Source organism: Petromyzon marinus, unplaced genomic scaffold (assembly GCF_048934315.1).
Source record: "Petromyzon marinus isolate PM22_M1 ecotype Great Lakes invasive population unplaced genomic scaffold, UKy_Petmar_22M1.pri1.0 PM_Scaffold_17, whole genome shotgun sequence".
NCBI lineage: Eukaryota > Metazoa > Chordata > Hyperoartia > Petromyzontiformes > Petromyzontidae > Petromyzon > Petromyzon marinus.
The window spans coordinates 287,501-310,788 of record NW_027423135.1 but is presented as its reverse complement, the minus strand read 5'-3'; the positions used below and the strand labels follow the sequence as shown (position 1 = coordinate 310,788).

Below are 23,288 nucleotides of genomic sequence, written 5' to 3'. Positions count from 1 at the left end.
CTTGACAGTGGGCACGGGAGGTAATGATAGAGGTAATGAAGGGGGAATCAGCATGGGAAGGGACTAGGGGTCACAGGGCGTAGCGACAGGTTACTTGACATCGTGGGCACAGGGGGTAATGATAGAGGTAATGAAGGGGGAATCAGCAGGGGAAGGGACTAGGGGTCACAGGGCGTAGCGACAGGTTACTTGACAGTGGGCACGGGAGGTAATGAAGGGGGAATCAGCATGGGAAGGGACTAGGGGTCACAGGGGGTAGCGACAGGTTACTTGACATAGTGGGCACGGGAGGTAATGATAGGGGGAATTAGCATGGGAAGGGACTAGGGGTCACAGGGTGTAGCGACAGGTTACTTGACATCGTGGGCACGGGAGGTAATGATAGAGGTAATGAAGGGGGAATCAGCATGGGAAGGGAATAGGGGTCACAGGGCGTAGCGACAGGTTACTTGACATAGTGGGCACGGGAGGTAATGATAGAGGTAATGAAGGGGGAATCAGCATGGGAAGGGAATAGGGGTCACAGGGCGTAGCGACAGGTTACTTGACATAGTGGGCACGGGAGGTAATGATAGAGGTAATGATGGGGGAATCAGCATGGGAAGGGACTACGGGTCACAGGGGGAAGTGACAGGTTACTTGACATCGTGGGCACGGGGGGGTAATGAAGGGGGAATCAGCATGGGAAGGGACTAGGGGTCACAGGGCGTAGCGACAGGTTACTTGACAATGGGCACGGGAGGTAATGATAGAGGTAATGAGGGGGAATCAGCATGGGAAGGGACTAGGGGTCACAGGGCGTAGCGACAGGTTACTTGACATAGTGGGCACGGGGGGTAATGAAGGGGGAATCAGCATGGGAAGGGACTAGGGGTCACAGGGCGTAGCGACAGGTTAAGGGACAGACAGGGGAACGATCTGGGGGGGTCTACGAGAAGGATCAAGAACAGGGGCTGTGGCCAAGCGACAGAAGAGAGCAGGCGTGGACCCCTCCCCTCACCCCTCTCTCTCTCAATATATAATACCTCATCACAGAGGCGTTGTTTCTCTGTGTGTCTCTCTCTGTGTGTCTCTCTCTCTGTGTCTCTCTCTTTCTGTGTGTCTCTCTCTCTGTGTGTCTCTCTCTGTGTGTGTCTCTCTCTGTGTGTCTCTCTCTTTGTCTCTCTCTCTCTTTCTGTGTGTCTCTCTCTTTCTGTGTGTCTCTCTCTTTCTGTGTGTCTCTCTCTGTGTGTCTCTCTCTTTCTGTGTGTCTCTCTCTCTCTGTGTCTCTCTCTTTCTGTGTCTCTCTCTGTGTGTGTCTCTCTGTGTGTCTCTCTCTCTGTGTGTCTCTCTCTTTGTCTCTCTCTCTGTGTCTCTCTCTCTCTCTGTGTCTCTCTCTCTGTGTATGTCTCTCTCTCTCTGTGTCTCTCTCTGTGTCTCTCTCTCTGTGTGTCTGTCTCTCCGTGTCTGTCTCTCTCTCTCTCTGTGTATGTGTCTCTCTCTCCGTGTCTGTGTGTCTCTCTGTGTCTGTCTCTCTCTCTCTGTGTATGTGTCTCTCTCTGTGTCTGTCTCTCTCTCTTTGTGTATGTGTCTCTCTCTCCGTGTCTGTGTCTCTCTCTGTGTATGTCTCTCTCTCGCTCCGTGTGTCTCTCTCTGTGTGTGTCTCTCTCTCTCTGTGTGTGTCTCTCTCTCTGTGTCTCTCTCTTTCTCTGTGTCTCTCTCTCTGTGTGTCTCTCTCTCCGTGTCTGTGTCTCTCTCTCTGTGTATGTGTCTCTCTCTCCGTGTCTGTGTGTCTCTCTCTGTGTATGTCTCTCTCTCTCTTTGTGTCTCTCCGTGTCTGTGTCTCTCTCTGTGTATGTCTCTCTGTGTGTCTCTCTCTGTGTATGTGTCTCTCTGTGTATGTCTCTCTCTCTGTGTCTCTCTGTGTGTGTGTCTCTCTCTCCGTGTCTGTGTGTCTCTCTCTGTGTATGTGTCTCTCTCTGTGTCTCTCCGTGTCTGTGTGTCTCTCTCTGTGTATGTGTCTCTCTCTCTGTGTCTGTGTGTCTCTCTGTGTCTGTCTCTCTCTCTCTGTGTATGTGTCTCTCTCTGTGTGTGTCTCTCTCCGTGTCTGTGTGTCTCTCCGTGTATGTGTCTCTCTCTCTGTGTATGTATCTCTCTCTGTGTATGTGTCTCTCTGTGTATGTGTCTCTCTCTCTGTGTATGTCTCTCTGTGTATGTCTCTCTGTGTGTGTCTCTCTCTCCGTGTCTGTGTCTCTCTCTCTGTGTATGTGTCTCTCTCTCTCTGTGTGTATGTGTCTCACTCTCTGTGTATGTGTCTCACTCTCTGTGTATGTGTCTCTCTCTCTGTGTATGTCTCTCTCTCTGTGTATGTGTCTCTCTCCGTGTCTGTGTGTCTCTCTCTCCGTGTCTGTGTGTCTCTCTCTGTGTATGTGTCTCTCTCTCCGTGTCTGTGTGTCTCTCTCTGTATATGTGTCTCTCTCTGTGTCTCTCTCTCTCTGTGTATGTGTCTCTCTGTGTGTGTCTCTCTCTCCGTGTCTGTCTCTCTCTCTCTGTGTGTCTCTCTCTCCGTGTCTGTGTCTCTCTCTCTCTGTCTCTCTCTCCGTGTCTGTGTGTCTCTCTCTCCGTGTCTGTGTCTCTCTCTCTGTGTATGTGTCTCTCCGTGTCTGTGTGTCTCTCTCTGTGTATGTGTCTCTCTCTCTCTGTCTCTCTCTCTGTGTCTGTGTGTCTCTCTCTCTGTGTCTGTGTCTCTCTCTCTCTGTGTATGTGTCTCTCTCTCTCTGTGTATGTGTCTCTCTCTCTGTGTATGTCTTTCTCTCTCTGTGTATGTGTCTCTCTCTCTCCGTGTCTGTGTGTCTCTCTCTGTGTATGTGTCTCTCTCTGTGTCTGTGTGTCTCTCTCTCCGTGTCTGTGTGTCTCTCTCTGTGTATGTGTCTCTCTCTCTGTGTATGTGTCTCTCTCTCTGTGTGTCTCTCTCTGTGTATGTGTCTCTCTGTGTGTGCCTCTCTCTCCGTGTCTGTCTCTCTCTCTGTGTATGTGTCTCTCTCTCTGTGTATGTGTCTCTCTCCGTGTCCGTGTGTCTCTCTCTGCGTATGTGTCTCTCTCTCTGTGTATGTGTCTCTCTCCGTGTCTGTGTGTCTCTCTCTCCGTGTCTGTGTCTCTCTCTCCGTGTCTGTGTGTCTCTCTCTCCGTGTCTGTGTCTCTCTCTGTGTATGTGTCTCTCCGTGTCTGTGTGTCTCTCTCTGTGTATGTGTCTCTCTCTCTCTGTGTATGTGTCTCTCTCTCTCCGTGTCTGTGTCTCTCTCTCTCTGTGTATGTGTCTCTCTCTCTGTGCATGTGTCTCTCTCTGTGTATGTCTCTCTCTCTCTGTGTCTATGTCTCTCTCTCTCTCTCCGTGTCTGTGTGTGTATCTCTCTGTGTATGTGTCTCTCTCTCTGTGTATGTGTATCTCTGTGTCTGTGTCTCTCTCTCTGTGTGTGTCTCTCTCTGTGTATGCGTCTCTCTCCGTGTCTGTGTGTCTCTCTCTGTGTATGTGCCTCTCTCTCCGTGTCTGTGTCTCTCTCTGTGTGTGTCTTTCTGTGTATGTGTCTCTCTCTCTCTCTGTGTATGTGTCTCTCTCCGTGTCTGTGTGTCTCTCTCTGTGTATGTGTCTCTCTCTCTGTGTATGTGTCTCTCTCTCTCTGTGTATGTCTTTCTCTCTCTGTGTATGTGTCTCTCTCTCTCCGTGTCTGTGTGTCTCTCTCTGTGTCTGTGTGTCTCTCTCTCCGTGTCTGTGTCGCTCTCTGTGTATGTGTCTCTCTCTCCGTGTCTGTGTGTCTCTCTCTCTGTGTATGTGTCTCTCTCTGTGTATGTGTCTCTCTCTCTGTCTCTCTCTCTCTGTGTGTGTCTCTCTCCGTGTCTGTGTCTCTCTCCGTGTCTGTGTCTCTCTCTGTATGTGTCTCTCTCTGTGTGTGTCTCTCTCTCTCTGTGTATGTCTCTCTCTCTGTGTATGTGTCTCTCTCTCTGTGTATGTGTCTCTCTGTGTATGTGTCTCTCTCTCTGTGTATGTGTCTCTCTGTGTATGTGTCTCTCTCTCTGTGTATGTGTCTCTCTGTGTATGTGTGTCTCTCTCTCTCTGTGTATGTGTCTCTCTGTGTATGTGTCTCTCTCTCTGTGTATGTGTCTCTCTCTCTCTCTGTGTATGTGTCTCTCTGTGTATGTGTCTCTCTCTCTGTGTATGTGTCTCTCTGTGTATGTGTCTCGAAACGTCGTGTCATATTATTCATTTCATTTCTAACGTGACTTTACCGAAAGAACCAGAGAGTAATTCTCGAAAGCTTCAAGTCAAGCTCGAGTGCCAAGGGTCGGATGAGTGGTCCGAGTGGACGGGGTGGAGGGTTGACAGGGGGACGGGGGGTGGAGGGTTGACGGGGAGATGGGCGAGTCTCTCACCACGAGGACGTCCGGGTCCGTCACGTGGATCTTCGCGAGCAGGAAGCCGAGGAGTGCTCGCTCTGTGACGAAGACCTCCATCTTCATCGACTGCGCAGACGCGGACACACCGTGAGCACACGCAGCACAACAACAACAACAACCGCCATTCGCCACTAAGTGGCGTTACGACGTCACCACGGCGCCTGTGCCAGGCTAGGTGCACTTCGAGGCCACGTGAAGTGTCGAACCCCCGCTGGCAGGAGGTCACGGGACAGACCCAGCAGGTGCCATGGGTTGGCAGACCGAGATGACCGGTAGATGCACCGCCACCTGTTACCCCATACTGCGCCAACTCGATCCATTTTAGCCGCCCGGCAGCCCCGCTCGTTGTTGCGAGCGTCGCTCCTCCGCCCTCCGTTGTTGCTGGAGGGCGACTGCCTCCAACAACTGCCCAGTAGCAGCGTCCTTCACGAGCCTCCTCCTCCACAGAGGACGATCTTGACACCGCTGGTACCGGTCATCGGCAAGTCCACTCAGCTCCACGTCCTACTGTAACCCCATCAGCTCCATCTCTTCGGCCAACGATCTCTGACACAAACGTAGCCTCCCGCTCTATCGCAGCGCTGCCCCTGGTTCACCTCCGTGTCACACAGCACGGGGGCAGCAATTTACCCCAACCTGCTCCTTAAAGACGCCACCGGTCATTTCTTAAGGACGCCACCGGTCATTTTTTAAGGACACCACCCGTTTCTTCAAGACGCCACCAGTCATTTCTTCAAGACGCCACCGGTCATTTCTTAAAGACGCCACCGGTCATTTCTTAAGGACGACACCGGTCATTTCTTAAGGACGACACCAGTCATTTCTTAAGGCGCCACCCGTTTCTTCAAGACGCCATCAGTAATTTCTTATGGACACCACCCGTTTCTTCAAGACGCCACCAGTCATTTCTTAAAGATGACACTGGTCATTTCTTAAGGACACCACCCCTCATTTCTTAAGGACGCCACCCGTTTCTTCAAGACGCCACCGGTCATTTCTTAAGGACGCCACCGGTCATTTCTTAAGGACGCCACCGGTCATTTCTTAAGGACGCCACCCGTTTCTTCAAGACGCCACCAGTTATTTCTTAAAGACACCATATCTCATTTCTTAAGGACGCCACCGGTCATTTCTTAAGGACGCCACCCGTTTCTTCAAGACGCCACCAGTTATTTCTTAAAGACACCATATCTCATTTCTTAAGGACGCCACCGGTCATTTCTTAAGGACGCCACCCGTTTCTTCAAGACGCCACCAGTTATTTCTTAAAGACACCATATCTCATTTCTTAAGGACGCCACCGGTCATTTCTTAAGGACGCCGCCCACCCGCTCACCTGTTTCTTGAGCACGTCCTGCAGGTTGAAGGGGAAGATGCAGTCCCCGGGTTTGCAAATTGCTGCGGGGGACGGGACACGAGGCAAAGAAAGCAGGCCGAGATTTGCAATGGGCACGGGGTGACCAATACGTTCTGAGTTGGTCTGGAAATAAGGTAGGGCGCTGATAAAGAGGTTGATAGGTATGGTATAGAAGTGTAGTGTACAGTAGTGTAGCGTATATCGTAAAGTGTGTAGTGCAGTGTATAGTGACTTTGTAGGGTGAACGTTGCGATTTGCTAGGTGCAGGAGTTCACAGGACAGACCCAGCAGGTGGCATGGATTGACTGAGATGACTGGCCGATGCGCCACCTGTTATCCCTACTGTGCCAGGCTAGGTGCAGGAGATCACGGGACAGACCCAGCAGGTGCCACGGGTTGGCTGACTGAGATGACTGGCAGATGCATCACCTGTTCCCCTACTGTGCCAGGCTAGGTGCAGGAGATCACGGGACAGACCCAGCAGGTGCCATGGATTGACTGAGATGACTGGCAGATGCACCACCTGTTCCCCTACTGTGCCAGGCTAGGTGCAGGAGATCACGGGACAGACTCAGCAGGTGCCATGGATTGACTGAGATGACTGGCAGATGCACCACCTGTTCCCCTACTGTGCCAGGCTAGGTACAGGAGATCACAGGACAGACTCAGCAGGTGCCATGGATTGACTGAGATGACTGGCAGATGCACCACCTGTTCCCCTACTGTGCCAGGCTAGGTGCAGGAGGTCACGGGACCGACCCAGCAGGTGCCATGGGTTGGCTGACTGAGCTGAGTGGCAGATGCACCACCTGTTCCCCTACTGTGCCAGGCTAGGTGCAGGAGATTACGGGACAGACCCAGGTGCCTGTATATCTCGGTTGACACAGACACACACACCGACAAAGATCCCCCGTATAGCCTTGACAGACTGTAGGGGCAAGTGCTGTTAGCGAGCACCTATGAAGGCCGGAACGGCACACGATGGGGTGGGTGGCCAGCACCACGCCCGACCGCCTTTGTCTCCCCAGTGGCGATGTTTACACACCGCACCAGGTACTCATTTGAGGCTGAGTCGACCTAGGGGAGGCCCAGGACCAGTTCAGATAATCGTCACTGATGTTGGCCGTGAGCGGGAATCGAACGCGGATCGCCGGGATCATAGCGCAGCGTAGCGCTAACCGCTACACTACCGCTCCCCACAAACGGACACACACACGGACACACAACAACCGCCATTCGTCACTAAGTGGCGGTGACGTCACCACGACGCTTGTGCCAGGCCATGTGCACCTTGAGGCCAAGTGAAGTGTCGAACGCCCGCTGGCAGGAGGTCACGGGGCAGACCCAGGTGCCACGGGTCGACTGACTGAGATGACTGGCTGATGCACCACCTGTGCCCCCTACTGTGCCAACCTGCTGTGCTTTAGCCACCCGGCGCTCCGCTCGTTGTTGTGAGCGTCGCTCCTCCGCCCTCCGTTGTTGTTGGAGGGCGACTGCCTCCAACTGCCCAGTAGAGTCCAACACGAGCCTCCTCCACAGAGGCCGATCTTGACACCGCTGGTACCAGTCATCGGCAAGTCCACTCAGCTCCACGTCTTCCCGTACCACATCACTCCATCTCTTCTCTAGCCCGTGCCGCGCCCATTTAGCCCCCTCGATCCGGCCGAACAAAAGCTGCTTAGGCATGCGGTGGGTGGGCATGCGGGCTACATGACCCAGCCAACGCAGCCTTGCCTGCCGGAGGAGCTCACCGATGGGACCTTGCCCAGATCTTTCAAGGATTTTTGAGCTCCTCACACAATCCAGCCTGGTTAAACCCAGGATGGATCATAGGCAGGCTAGCCTAAATGTTTCTAACCGACGATGATGTTCCATTAGGGGGGTCAACGTTTCGAAAGCGTAGAGAAGGGAGGGAATGACCGTGGCTGAGAAGACCTGAAGCTTAGTGCGGAGCGACAGACCACGTAGCTTCCACACAGCGTTACGCAACCGATGAAAATATATTGCCGCTCGACTGATTCGGAGTGAGACCTCTGCTGTTAAACTTGAGCCGGTCATAAGCACACTGCCCAGGTATGGGAAACTCTCCACTCTCTCCACAAATGCCCCATCACCGATTGGGAGTTGTGGGGGTGGAGTGTCCGATGGTACAAAATACCCAGGCAGGTGCTTAGTTTTGGTGGGGCTGATGGTAAGGCCCCACCTCTTAGTGGCACGCTCCAGTCTCAGCAGCAGCGTCTCCAACTCCTCCTCTGACTGAGCAGCTATTACCAAATCATCAGCATACATAACGTGGTTGAGCAATAGGGAGCCATCCCTTGACCGCACCCGGGCATCGATCAGCCTCCCATTATATCTGTACCATATGGAGATTCCCCCGGTACAGCTATTGAAGGCTTCACGAACTACGTGGTCAAAATAGATGTTAAATAATGTGGGAGCCAGAGGACATCCCTGTCGCACCCCAAGGTGTACAGGGAATGGCTCTGACTCCCGGCCACGTAGTTTTACCCGGGCCCGCTCACCATCATGAAGGTCCTTAATGATCGTGAGCAGAGGGTCAGGTACTCCAAAAGCACGAAGAACAACCCAGAGCCCAGGCTTATTGATGGTATCATAGGCCTTGACCAGGTCAATAAAGCAGAGATGTACGTCTTGTTGGAATTCCCTACACCTCTGCTGTAGCAGACGGATAGAAAATATGGCATCTGTGCAGGACCGCCCTTTCCTGAAACCGCATTGGGGCTCCGCAAGCCTCTCCTCAGCGTGCCTGGATGGGTGCGACGGGCTGGTAACCCCTCCACCTTCAATTAATTACCACTAAACCACGAGTTAAACTCACAAACTACGGACACACACACACGTACACACACACGGACACACACACACCAACACACACACATTGACACACACACACACACACAGGCACATACCGGAGAAGTATGACTGGAAGGGTGGTCTGGGAGGAGCTTTGTCAACTGGGAAGGCCTGGTGAACGAGCACTCCGACTGACATCACCTGCCGACACACGCGCCAAGATCACCCGCGTCGCCTCAACAGACTGTTGGGGCAAGTGCTGCTCGCGAGAAGCAGCTCATCTGAAGGCGGGCGGGCATGGCTCACGGCCTTCGAGCGCCGATGTTTTATGCAGAGAGCACCGGGTACTGGTTGAATGCCGAGTCGACCTAGGGGAGGCCCAGGACCGGTTCAGATAGTCGTCACTGAACCGGGAGGGAGGGACGATGATCATGATAGGCCTAGTCAACCCCCCTCTAGCCAGGGCTTGAACCCGCGGACCTTCCCGAATGCGAGCCGAATGCTTCTGCCGTAAAGCCACCGCGGCCAGATAAAATTAACGCCCAGCAAACCGGATCATTACACGCTTTTGTTAGAAGTCACTGTCTGTTGTATGCTCAAATCTTGTGACTCAATTTTAACCCGCTTTTCCAATGCGGTATCGACTACAGACTTGGTATACTGATGTCAAACTGATGACAATACTATATTCTATCATAAAAAAATAAAAATTGTAAACAATCTTTTTACACGCTTTCATTTAACTCACTCTGTCTGTTGTTGTTGTTGTATCCTCAAATCTTGTAACTCAATATGAACCCGCTTCCCAATGTGGTATCGACTGCAAACTTGGTATACTGATGTCAAACTGATGACAACACTATATTATATCATAAAAAATATAAAACAAATATTTAAAAAATATATTTTTTTTACATGTTATGTTTGGGCTTTGGTCTAATTGTCCACGGCCAACTGACGTTGGCTGTAATTTTCCACGGTCCCCTTACGTTGTGGCAAGCTGAGTCGTGGAGTTCTGACATTACTAGTACGTACATTTCATGAAAGCGTGTTTAAAAAAAATATAATAATTTTAAATATAACTTGTTTTTCATTATTACCGCTCGAGGGTTAAGTTTAGTTCGTCAACGATTTTTGAGCCAGTCTGGCCACGATTGGGCAAAACTTCGTCCACATTGTCACCCAGGCAACTGGAGGACAGCACGGATGAACTATAAGTGTTTCGAACCTAACCATTAAAACAAGAACACGCTGAAGAATCGCGGTTGCAAAGAGGCGAACAAAGCATACGCCACTGAAAAAGAAAATAAGCTTTAGCCTTTCTGCCAACAGCACAAGAAGGTGTTAAGATGTTCCAACCACCAAACGGACACACCTATTGCAAGGCATCAAAGTCTGCATTAACCACACATGACTGTGGCAAATCATGCAAACAAATGTGCTTTGATGATGTATGTACTGCATGTGTATGTTGAACGTCTCTGTGTGATTCATAATAAAGGCTTTTGGGTGAGATCGCCTTATTTATAAATGTGTCGCAACCCTCCACCACCCGACACGGCCAATGAGTAAAAAAAAGTGTCACGTTGAAGAGTGAATCCACGACATTTACAATTTTTGAGTACGACGTTTCGCTGGCAAAACACATTCTCCTGCGGGAGGGAGCTGGCTGGAACGTCCGGTTGCTCGGTCAATGGCCAGGGTCAACAACGGGCGGCACCACCACGTGGTGTGTTCCGCAACAATGTGCCCGACTGTGAGGGCGGGCACAAGCCGGCGTGAGTAGGTGCAACGTTGAGTTTTATAAGGGCACCACGGGGTGACCAGCCCCTCCCCTTCCCACCCAGCCCCTCCCTCTCTCCCCACCCAGCCCCTCCCCACCCATTGTTCGATGCACGCACGACGGACGGACACGACAACAATCCCCCTGTGGGCTGGTGTATAACCAGGAGGTTCCTACACGGTATTACATCCAGCAACATCGGGCGATTTGCCAGAATGGTGAAGGCCTCCCACTTGCTCCCGGTCTTAAATAGATCAGCAGCAGCAGCAGCAGGGTGACGTCATCATTTAACCCAATCTGATGCAGTGATTCGATGAGGCGGAGGGGTGCCGGGGTATTGTAATTATAGTTTAGCGATCAGTCCATTGTTATAATTAATAATGAGTTGTAGATTAGTAATTAGTTGTAATGTGTATTATTTAACTGCACCCAATTATTATAATCACTCAAGTGCAGAAATTAAAGGTGACTTCAGTGGAAGGTGACACTTTGAGAGGCGTTTGGGACGAATTCAACTATCGTCTCGATATTCTTGATTCTTTCGGTAAAGTCACATAGAAGGGAAACAATAAAATAATAAAAATATAAAATAAAATTCTCACGTTTCGACTGCAACACAAGCAATCATCATCAGATGATTGATCAGATGATTGATCAAATGATTGATGATGATTGCTTGTGTTTCAGTCGAAACGTCGTGAGAATTTTATTGTTTTATATTTTTATTATTTTATTGTTTTCCCTTCTACGTGGTGACTTTACCGAAAGAACCAAGAATGTGAATCCCTGCAGTCGCGAAATCTTTAAATCAAAATAATAACAACAATAATATTCTTGGTTCTTTCGGCAAAGTAACGTAGAAAGGAAACAATAAAATGTTTTTGCTGTGGTTTTCACACCTGATGATGATTGCTTGTGTTGCAGTCGAAACGTCGCGAGAATTTTATTGTTTTATATTTGTATTATTTTATTGCTTTCCCTTCTACGCGGTGGTGACTTCACCGAAAGAACCAAGAATATGAATCCTTGCAGTCACGAAATCTTTAAATCAAAATAATAATAACAGTAATATTCTTGGTTCTTTCGGTAAAGTCACGTAGAAAGGAAACAATAAAATGTTTTTGCTGTGGTTATCACACCTGATGGCGATTGCTTGTCTTGCAGTCGAAACGTCAACGAACCGCGCCGGTTGGCTGTTTATCGGTCGGCCGTTACTCGCACGCGATTTAAACCCCCCCAACAAAACAAAACAAAACAAAAAAAAACACAAAAACCACCCCCCTCTTTACCACGGGTTCTCATTGGCGGCGGGCGAACGCGCGACGCCCGCGTCAAAAGTGATACACGTCATCGACGACGCGGGGGGGGAGGGGGAGGGTGGCGGCGGGGGGGGTCGCGACCTCGTTCTGGTGGGTCCTGTGGTTGGGCAGCGTCTTCATGGAGAGCGCCATGACCACCAGCGGAGGCGGGGGCCCGTCCTTGAGGGCGGTGAGAAGGCCCGGACGCGGGCAGAGGCACTCCACTCGGCACCAGCTCACAGGCCGAGCGCTCAGCTCTACGCACAAAGGCAAAAGAGGTTCCCCCCCCCACCGCATAACCTTGACGGACTGTTGGGGCAAGTGCTGTTGGTGAGGCCTAAGCACAAAGGTAAGGATGTTAGTGAGCTCTACGGAGACACACACACACCAATCGTTTACACGCTCACCCACACGCTCACTCGCACAAACAACAACCGCCATTCGCCACTAAGTGGCGGTGACGTCACCACGGCGCTTGTGCCAGGCTATGCGCACCTTGAGGCCACATTAAGTGTCAAACGCCCGCTGGCAGGAGGTTACGGGACCAATCCCAAGTGCCATTGGTTAACGGACTTTCACACACGGTCATATATACACACACACCCAAGCACACGGTCACACACACACACAGCAATCACACACACACACCGCAATCACACACACATACGCAAACACACGGTCATGCACACGCACAGCAATCATACACACACCCACACACACACGCACAGCAATCATACACACACCCACACACACGGTCACACGCACAGCAAACATACACACACCCACACACACGGTCACACGCACAGCAATCATACACACCTACACACACGGTCACACGCACAGCAATCATACACACACCCACACACACGGTCACACGCACAGCAATCATACACACAGCCATACACACGGTCACACGCACAGCAATCATACACACACCCACACACACGGTCACACGCACAGCAATCATACACACACCCACACACACGGTCGGTCACACGCACAGCAATCATACACACAGCCACACACACGGTCACACGCACAGCAATCATACACACACCCACAAATGTAGCCTTTAACAGACTGTTGGGGCCAAGTGCCGAAATAGCGAGCGGCACCTATGAAGGCTACCGGCACGGCACACGAGGGAGTGGGTGTGGCGGCGATGCTTTTACACATCTCTCCAGGCAACTCATTTGAGGCTCAGCCGACCTAGGGGAGGGCCCAGCGCCAATGTTGGTGGCTGTGAGCGTGTGCGAGCGTGTGCGTGCGTGTGTGTGCGTGCGTGCTGTACGCGGGGAGGCCACGTGCACCCAGCAGGGCCCGTGAATTCCGCGCGTCACCAGCAGACGCTCCAGGCTTGAGGTGCTGGAGCCAAACACGCGGGAGAACGTCTGCCCGCACAGGTCCGCCGGCACCGCCGGGTACTGCGCCTGCAACAACGTCGCAACAACAACGTCGCAACAACAACGTCGCAACAACAACGTCGCAACAACAACGTCGCAACAACAACGTCGCAACAACGACGGCCAGGTGGTGCTGGCGGCGGTGGTAGCGCACTTTCAGATGCTATAGACACTGCACTGTACACTTAAATATACACTACACTACGCTACAAACTACTATACACTACACTATACACTACAAACTACTATACACTACTATATACAACACTATATACAACACTATGCACTACTCTTTTAGCTAGCCATCGGACAAAGATGGTCACTGCAATGCGCACTTTCAGATGCTATAGACACTACACTGTACACTTAAATATACACTAGACTACAAACTACTATACATTACACTATATACAACACTATACACTACTCATTTAGCTAGCCATCGAACAGATGGCCACTGCAATGCGCACTTTCAGATGCTATAGACACTACACTGTACACTTAAATATACACTACACTACAAACTACTATACACTACACTTTTAGCTACAACACTATACACTATATACACTACACTATACACTACTATACACTACACTTTTAGCTAGCCATCGAACAAAGATGGTCACTGCAATGCGCACTTTCAGATGCTATAGACACTACACTATACACTTAAATATACACTACACTACAAACTACTATACACTACACTATATACAACACTATACACTACTATACACTACTCATTTAGCTAGCCATCGAACAAAGATGGTCACTGCAATGCGCACTTTCAGATGCTATAGACACTGCACTATACACTTAAATATACACTACACTACGTTACAAACTACTATACACTACACTATATACAACACTATACACTACTATACACTACTAATTTAGCTAGCCATCGAACAGATGGTCACTGCAATGCACACCTTCAGATGCTATAGACACTACACTATACACTTAAATATACACTACACTACAAACTACTATACACTACACTATATACAACACTATACACTACTATACACTACTCATTTAGCTAGCCATCGAACAGATGGTCACTGCAATGCGCACTTTCAGATGCTATAGACACTACACTATACACTTAAATATACACTACACTACAAACTACTATACACTACACTATATACAACACTATACACTACTATACACTACTCATTTAGCTAGCCATCGAACAGATGGTCACTGCAATGAGCACTTTCAGATGCTATAGACACTGCACTATACACTTAAATATACACTACACTACAAACTACTATACACTACACTATATACAACACTATACACTACTATACACTACTCATTTAGCTAGCCATCGAACAGATGGTCACTGCAATGAGCACTTTCAGATGCTATAGACACTGCACTATACACTTAAATATACACTACACTACGCTACAAACTACTATACACTACACTTTTAGCGACAACACTATACACAAACACTAATACAACACTATACACAACTATACACTACTCATTTAGCTAGCCATCGAACAGATGGCCACTGCATCGCGCGGCGCTTTCAGATACGCTTCTGCGGCCGTCTGGAACGCTCTTCCTTCCGACATTCGGAAGCCACCGGGAGCGATGGCGGCACCCTTTGAAATCATCGTTGTCGTCGTCGTCATCTAAGATTCACAAACTCGACATTTGAAGCTTTCGTGACTGCAAGGATCCACACTCTTTGGATCTACTCGGTAAAAGTCACGTGGTGGGTAAAAAAATAAAACAACAACAACAACAACAATCACGACGTTTCGGCCACAACACAACAACACGACCTGACAAAGGCCGCTTGTGCTGCGGCCGAAACGTCGCGATTTTTGCCGTTTTAATTTTTTTTTTTTTACCTACGTGGTGACTTTACCGAACAGAACCCGAGAGTTTTGATTTAAAGCTTTCGTGACTGCAGTAGTTCATACTCTTAGTTTTTTTTTCGGTAAAGTCACCACGTTGAAGGGAAACAACAAAATAATAAAATATATATAAAACAATAAAAAAAAATTCTCACGGACGTTTCGACCATAACTCAAACGGTCGTCTTCAGGTGTGTTGGTTCGCATAAATTTATTTTTAAACGGCGCATTTATTTATTTATAAAAACGTTAGCGCCACGCGCAACGATTTGGCAGTTTATTTAGGACTAGTCCATCTATATTCTGAAAAGAGGAGGGGGGAGACGAAATTTTTTTTTAATGTATGCTGTCTGAAAGCCACTGTAAGCGTGAACAATCAATTAAGACCTGAAATGGTTTATCAAATCTTTCCAATGATTGTTAAGATAGAATCCATCTTCTCGGTTGAAATTGTCTCTGTGCTTGTATATGTGGATAGCCTCATGAACGAATCTCTCATGGAAGCCAGACGGCTTAAAAATAAATTTATGCAAACCAACACACCTGAAGATGACCGTTTGAGTTATGGTCGAAACGTCGTGAGAATTTTTTTTTATTGTTTTATATATATTTTTTATTATTTTGTTGTTTTCCCTTCAACGTGGTGACTTTACCGAAAAAACTAAGAATAAGAACCCGAGAGTGTTCGCCAACTCATTCCCGTCAGAACTCGGCTCGCCGGGTTCGCAGCGCAGCGCTAACCGCGGCGCCACCGGCCACCGCCCCCCCGACCGACGAGTCTACTAGGCCCAACGCCCCGGGAGGGAGTCCTTTCAGCGTAAAACTTGCGTCAGCTTCGTCGGCCGCCCGAACGACGGCGACCACTTTGGTGAAGGGTTGGGGGAGTGGGCGGGGGGAGAAGGCCGCCGATCAGCGGGCAACGGCGCGGCATCGGCGAGGGGCGTGAGAGCTCACTGACCAGGTACTTGACCTCCAGGTACTCGGACTGCACGGGGACGTCCTTGCCCTCAAAGGCATAGCACTTCTCCACTTTCTGCGGTGCACAGGCGAACAGGGGGTGGAGTCCGTTATGGGAGGCCGTCGCGACCAACATCATCCACGACGCTGGGTTTATCTCGGGGTTCGATCGCGCAAATGTGTAAATGCGTCGTCACGCCCGCCACCGCCCGGACGCGGGTTTAACGACACATTTGTACGTTAACGCGATCAAGCCCAAAAACAACACAAAGATTCCACCCCACCACCGCCACCACCACCCCCACCACCACCGCCGCCGCCCATCGAAGCCTCAAGAGGTCGTTGGGGTAAGGAGTTGCTTGTTAGTGATGAGGGCCGATGGAAGGCCATCACACGCACACACGAGCGGACGCACACAACAGCAACAACAGCAACAACAACAACAGTAACAGCCGCCACCAGGTGGCGGTGGTGACATCACCACTGTGCCAGGCCAGGTGCGCCCTTCGAGGTTACGTGAAGTGTCAAAGGCTCGTTGCTGGTGGGAGATCACGGGATAGACCCAGCAGGTGTCATGGGGTTGGCTGACTGAGACGACTGGCAGATGCACCGCCCCTGTCCCCCCTACTGTGCCAGGCTAGGTGCAGGAGGTCACGGGATAGACCCAGCAGGTGTCATGGGGTTGGCTGACTGAGATGACTGGCAGATGCACCGCCCCTGTCCACCCCAATGTACCAGGCTAGGTGCAGGTCACGTGACAGACCCAGCAGGTGCCATGGGGTTGGCTGACTGAGACGACTGGCAGATGCACCGCCTGTGCACCCCAATGTACCAGGCTAGGTGCAGGTCACGTGACAGACCCAGCAGGTGCCATGAGGTTGGCTGACTGAGACGACTGAACGATGCACCGCCTGTCCCCCCTACTGTGCCAGGCTAGGTGCAGGAGGTCACGGGATAGACCCAGCAGGTGCCATGGGGTTGGCTGACTGAGATGACTACTGGCAGATGCAGCACCCCTGTCCCCCCTACTGTGCCAGGCTAGGTGCAGGAGGTCACGGGATAGACCTCGGGGGTCCACGCCGGGCTCGTGGCGCAGCGCGCCGACCGCTGCACCGCCACTCCCCACGCGCAGACACGCGGCTCACCCTCGACTTGAACTTCATGATGCGGAACTTGTCAGCGAGCGAGTTGAACTCCTCATACACGTCCTTCATGGAGACGGGCTCGTCGTCCGTGGCGACGCCCGTCTTCACGTCCACGCGCTGAGGGCCGGGGGTGGAGGCAAACGGCGGCGGGCGGGGGAGGGGGGAGTGGTGGTGGTGGTGGTGGTGCGGGTGAATGAACGCGCCGAGAATCAAAATGACGCTTGTTCCTCTCCTTTGGCACGGACCAATTCGCGGCAGGCCAAAGACGTCGACCCCCTCGGCGTCGCGCAGCCAACTCCAAAGTTTGCCGTCCCCGGGAGCCGGAGGGCTCATCGCATCGCCCTCGCCTCCCCGAGGAGCAGTGAAGTGACGGCCGAGGCGGCGGCTGCGGCCGCGCGTCCTTCGGCACAACCAAGAGGGCAGTGGCCAGGGGCCCCGAGGGATCTACTTGGGGTTCGTGTCTCTGACACGCGTGCCAGAGACAACGCATTCGGGCGCCAGTCCGTTTTAAAGAGGGTCTACCCCCGTCATCTCGCGCTGGAAGAAACGGCTCTGATTGACCGGCGATCGTGAGCCATGGGCGAGGTGTGGTGTGGGTGGCGTGGGTGGTGATGGGTGGCGTGGGTGGAGTCCTGGTCACACCTTGTCGCGAGGGAGCAGGTACAGGCAGCGCTCGACGTTCTGAACGGTGACGCAGCAGCTCACGTACGACTGAGAGTCCTCCACCAGCACCTTGCCGAACAGGTAAACCACACCTGGACAGACGCACGGAAAACGATCAGAGATCCCTCCCCGTGCATCCTTGACCACAGCGGGTCCCCCCCCAACCGTTTTGGCACCAGGCACCGACGACGTGAGAGACAATTTTTCTCGCCACGTTTTCAAAGAAGCTCTCCAGCGACGTTTGCTCTTGGCTCATCGCGGCCACCAGGGGTTAGAGAAGCTTGCGGGCGCGCCAACACCACGTGGCCGAGACCGAGTGCGCGGCGCGGGGAAAGAGGCGCCGACGGAAGTGGGAAAAGTAATAAAATAACGGGGGCACGCGGGCCACGTGATCGGACTTCGCCGCTATCGCCTCCTGCTGCTGTGCGGCCCCCCGTTCCTAACAGGCCGCGGGACCGGTAGCGGGGCCCCCTGCTTTAACAGACTGTTGGGGGCGAGCGCTGATAGCGAGCAGCAGCTATGAAGGCCGGCACGGCACACGAGGGGGTTGGGTGGACAGCACCACGCCCGGCCGCCTTCGTCTCCACGAGCGGCGATGTTTACTGCACATCGCACCGGGTACTCATTTGAGGCCGGGTCGACCTAGGGAAGGCCCGGGACCGGTTCAGACAATCGTCACTTGGGTGTTGGCCGTGAGCGGGAATCGAACCCGGGTCGCCAGGTTCATAGCGCTGACCGCTACACTACAGGTGCACGCGCACACACACACACTGACACACACACACTGACACACACACACTGACACACACACACTGACACACACTGACACACACACACCGACACACACACACACCGACACACACACACACTGACACACACACACACTGACACACACACACACTGACACACACACACTGACACACACACACTGACACACACACACACTGACACACAACAACAACAACAACCGCCATTCGCCACTAAGTGGCGGTGACGTCACCACGACGCTTGTGCCAGGCTATGTGCACCCTGAGGCCACGTGAAGTGTCGAACGCCCGCTGGCAGGAGGTCACGGGGCAGACCCAGGTGCCACGGGTCGACTGACTGAGATGACTGGCTGATGCACCACCTGTGCCCCCTACTGTGCCAACCTGCTGTGCTTTAGCCACCCGGCGCTCCGCTCGCTGTTGTGAGCGTCGCTCCTCCGCCCTCCGTTGTTGTTGGAGGGCGACTGCCTCCAACTGCCCAGTAGTATCCTTCACGAGCCTCCTCCACAGAGGCCGATCTTGACACCGCTGGTACCAGTCATCGGCAAGTCCACTCAGCTCCACGTCCTCCTGTACCACATCACTCCATCTCTTCTCTAGCCCGTGCCGCGCCCGTTTAGCCCCCTCAATCCGGCCAAACAAAAGCTGTTTCGGCATGCGGTGGCTGGGCATGCGGGCTACATGACCCAGCCATCGCAGCCTTGCCTGCCGGAGGAGCTCACCGATGGGACCCTGCCCAGATCTTTCAAGAATTTGTGAGCTCCTCACACAATCCAGTCTGGTTAAACCCAGGATGGATCGTAGGCAGGCCAGCCTAAATGTTTCTAACCGGCGAAGATGTTCCATTAGGGGGGTCCACGTTTCGCAAGCGTAGAGAAGGGAGGGAATGACCGTGGCCGAGAAGACCTGAAGCTTAGTGCAGAGCGACAGACCAGGTAGCTTCCACACAGCGTTACGCAACCGATGAAAAGATATTGCCACTCGACTGATTCGGAGTGAGACCTCTGCTGTTAAACTGGAGCCAGTCATAACCACACTGCCCAGGTATGGGAAACTCTCCACTCTCTCCACAACTGCCCCATCACCGATTTGGAGTTGTGGGGGTGGAGTGTCCGATGGTACAAAATACCCAGGCAGGTGCTTAGTTTTGGTGGGGCTGATGGTAAGGCCCCACCTCTTAGTGGCACGCTCCAGTCTCAGCAGCAGCGTCTCCAACTCCTCCTCTGACTGAGCAGCTATTACCAAGTCATCAGCGTACATAACGTGGTTGAGCAATAGGGAGCCATCCCTTGACCGCACCCGGGCATTGATTAGCCTCCCATTATATCTGTACCATATGGAGATTCCCCCGGTACAGCTATTGAAGGCTTCACGAACTACGTGGTCAAAATAGATGTTAAATAATGTGGGAGCCAGAGGACATCCCTGTCGCACCCCAAGGTGTACAGGGAATGGCTCTGACTCCCAGCCACGTAGTTTTACCCGGGCCCGCTCACCATCATGAAGGTCCTTAATGATCGTGAGCAGAGGGTCAGGTACTCCAAAAGCACGAAGAACGACCCAGAGCCCAGGCCTACTGATGGTATCATAGGCCTTGACCAGGTCAATAAAGCAGAGATGTAGGTCTTGTTGGAATTCCCTACACCTCTGCTGTAGCAGACGGACAGAAAATATGGCATCTGTGCAGGACCGCCCTTTCCTGAAACCGCATTGGGGCTCCGCAAGCCTCTCCTCAGCGTGCCTGGCAAGGCGATGCTGAATAATCCTTGCCAGGACCTTTCCCGGCACACTGAGGAGTGAGATGCCCCTGTAGTTGTTACAGTCTGTGCGGTCCCCCTTCTTAAAAAGGGGGACCACCAGGGCATCCTTCCAATCCTGCGGAACCCGTCCAGTGGTCCAGACTGTTGTTATGATGTCATATAGGGCAGTCTGTGCACAAACGCCGCCCTCCCTCAGCATTTCGCTTGGGAGATCATCTCTGCCCGCTGCCTTTCCTGGTCTCAGACTCTGGATTGCCTTCAATACTTCCTCAGCAGATGGCACCTCAGCCAGCCACTCACAGGGGGTGACTTCATCCAATATTTGAGGCACCGCATCCTCAGCAGGGTCATCCTCACTTTGTGCCACGATCTTTTCCTGGCTGAGGGATTTTCCCTCCCCCAGGACCTCACAAAAATGCTCAGCAAATCTGCGAACCTGTTCCTGGGGGTCGGAAATTGGATCACCGTTTTTTCCCCTAATGATGGTAATAGGTGTGGCGCTGCAGGTTACTTTTTTGATGGAGTTAAATAGAGATTTGTGATCACGGGCCACTGAGGCAGACTCCATCTCCTCAGCAACCCGCGACCACCACCCATCCTTGCAGCGCCTCACGGCTCTCCGAACCTCCGAGCGAAGGCTGCGGTAAGCCTCCTCATTCTCTGACGTGGGATTCTGTAGCCGATGACAGTGAGCCTGTCGCTTTTTCTCAACCATCCTGAACAACTCCTCTGTCATCCAGGGTGTCTGGGGAGGTCTGGGCCGCGTACCCAAAGCAGCCATTGCAGCTGCATGAGTCACAGTCCTAAACCTCGCCCATTTACCCTCGACATCAGGAGGAGTCGGGGACGATGCCAATCCCAGCCGCAAGCGATGATGAAATTCTCGCTTGCAACTTTCATCAGATAACTGAGACCAGGCCACTTTAGGTTGGAATGGGGTCCTGGGTGTACACCCACCACCGGAGTGGAAGAATGGCAGGCGCATCTTACAGATGACTAGTCGATGGTCAGAGGGCAGATCAGCTCCACGGTAGGTCCTGGTGTCAAGGACATGGGCTCGCATTCGCTGGTCCGTCACTATGTAGTCCAGCAGATGTTCTTGCTTGGACCCGGCATGCATCCATGATGTTGTGTGGATGCGCCGATGCCGGAACAGCGTGTTGGTAATTACAAGCCCATGGGCTGCACAAAAATCTAGCAGCCTCCTACCGTTGTTATTGAGCTGATCTGGCCCATGCCCTCCAATCACTCCAGACCAGGTGCCAGTATCATGACCAACTCGGGCATTGAAGTCACCCAACATGATGACTCTATCCCGAGGGGCCACTTTAGCCAGCACCTGTGACAGGAGGTCATAGAAGGCATCTGACTCATCGGCTTTGCCTGCATCCCTCCACGGATGTTCATCTTCGGTGGGGGCATAAGTAACCACGACCACCATTCCTCGCCTCCGGTTGATGGGAAGGCGAGCCCAAAGTAGCCTGGGGCTTACAGCTTCCCACACCTCACCGCCACGCTCCCACGCCCCCTTCATTCTTTTGTTCAAAAGAAGACCCACACCCTGTTGTTTGGCAGTCTGCTGCCCCGAGTAGAGGACTGTCCACCCCTCATGGTGGCAGGAGCCAGAGCCGGTCCACCGGACCTCCTGAATGCCGCATAGATCCAGGCGGTACCGGTCCAGCTCCCGACAGAGGAGTGGCAGCCTCTCCTCTGCAGTGAGCGTTCGAACATTCCACGTGGCCACCCGTAGTGGCTTTTCGTTGTTTCTGGAGTAGCCCCGAGGGTAGGTATTCAATCTCCTGGCTCCGCCACTTGGGGTTTGGCCAGGAGACGTCATAGACGCCTGGCCCCCCGGGGCCTCCGGCACAAGCTTAGTTGTTACATATTTTAGTTTTATTCGTGGTTTCCTGGTAATTAATTGAAGGTGGAGGGGTTACCAGCCCCTCGCACCCGTCCAGAGCCCCCGTTTAGCCCCTGTGGTGGACACATATGCCATGAGGGGAGTAGCCAATCAAAATTGGATCTCCCCCCACAGCGCTGTCCACGACAGAGTTGCCCGTCCGGCACCGCGAGGAGGTAGGGGGTTGTTTTGCCGGATCACTGACACACACACACTGACACACACACACACTGACACACACACACTGACACACACACACACTGACACACACACACACACTGACACACACACACACACTGACAAATAGCCTTTTGACGAGGGTGTCTGGGGAGAGCGCCGTTATCAAACCAGCACTGGGTTTGATAACCAGTGCTGGTTTGTCAAACCAATATCCGGTGGTGGTGGATATTTTGAACCTCAAATTTCTGCTCGCACCGGGGAGACGAAAGACGGCCGGGCTTGGCGTCGTTGGCCGGCAAAACGACGCCACGCCCGGCCGTCCACGTCTCCCCGGTTGCGAGCAGAAATTTGAGGTTCAAAATATCCGCCACCGTTTGTTGGCCGCGTGCGGCGAATCGAGCTCGGGGTCTTTGCAGTACGCCAACCAACGCACTTCCGTATACCCGCGGGACACGCAAAGGCAAAAAGGCGTTTATAATTATACACGACCGTGGTTACTCTTTCCCCGACTCTTTGGTTCTTTCGGTAAAGTCACGGGGAGAGAGAATAATAAAAAAATAAAGTGAATAGTAATATCACGATGCTTCGCTCGTGATATTTCTGCAGTCAAAATTCTTTCTCAATTAACTTTTAAGTCATCGATTCCTCAATCAAATGTTGAGGACCGGCGTCTTTCAGATCTTGAAACTGACACCGAAGCCCAACAGCTGTTACCATAGCCTACAACCTGACACCATAGCCCACCAGCTGTTACCATAGCCTACAACCTGACACCATAGCCCACCAGCTGTTACCATAGCCTACAACCTGACACCATAGCCCACCAGCTGTTACCATAGCCTACAACCTGACACCATAGCCCACCAGCTGTTACCATAGCCTACAACCTGACACCATAGCCCACCAGCTGTTACCATAGCCCACCAGCTGTTACCAAA

The 23,288-nt window shown here is 52.2% G+C and overlaps 1 protein-coding gene across 2 annotated transcripts in view; it reads right to left on the bottom strand.

The window, feature by feature from the left end:
* The window catches only part of POLA1 (DNA polymerase alpha 1, catalytic subunit), a 110,998-nt gene that overhangs the window by 63,982 nt on the left and 23,728 nt on the right, over positions 1 to 23,288 (bottom strand). For both annotated transcript variants that reach the window (XM_076063645.1, XM_032978612.2), the window contains 8 exons: positions 17,723 to 17,835; positions 17,081 to 17,197; positions 15,937 to 16,011; positions 12,978 to 13,116; positions 11,789 to 11,943; positions 8,722 to 8,806; positions 5,768 to 5,829; positions 4,408 to 4,497 (listed from right to left, as the gene is read on the bottom strand). In XM_076063645.1, coding sequence (XP_075919760.1) covers positions 4,408 to 4,497; positions 5,768 to 5,829; positions 8,722 to 8,806; positions 11,789 to 11,943; positions 12,978 to 13,116; positions 15,937 to 16,011; positions 17,081 to 17,197; positions 17,723 to 17,835 — 836 coding nt within the window. The remainder of the gene's footprint in view (positions 1 to 4,407; positions 4,498 to 5,767; positions 5,830 to 8,721; positions 8,807 to 11,788; positions 11,944 to 12,977; positions 13,117 to 15,936; positions 16,012 to 17,080; positions 17,198 to 17,722; positions 17,836 to 23,288) is intronic.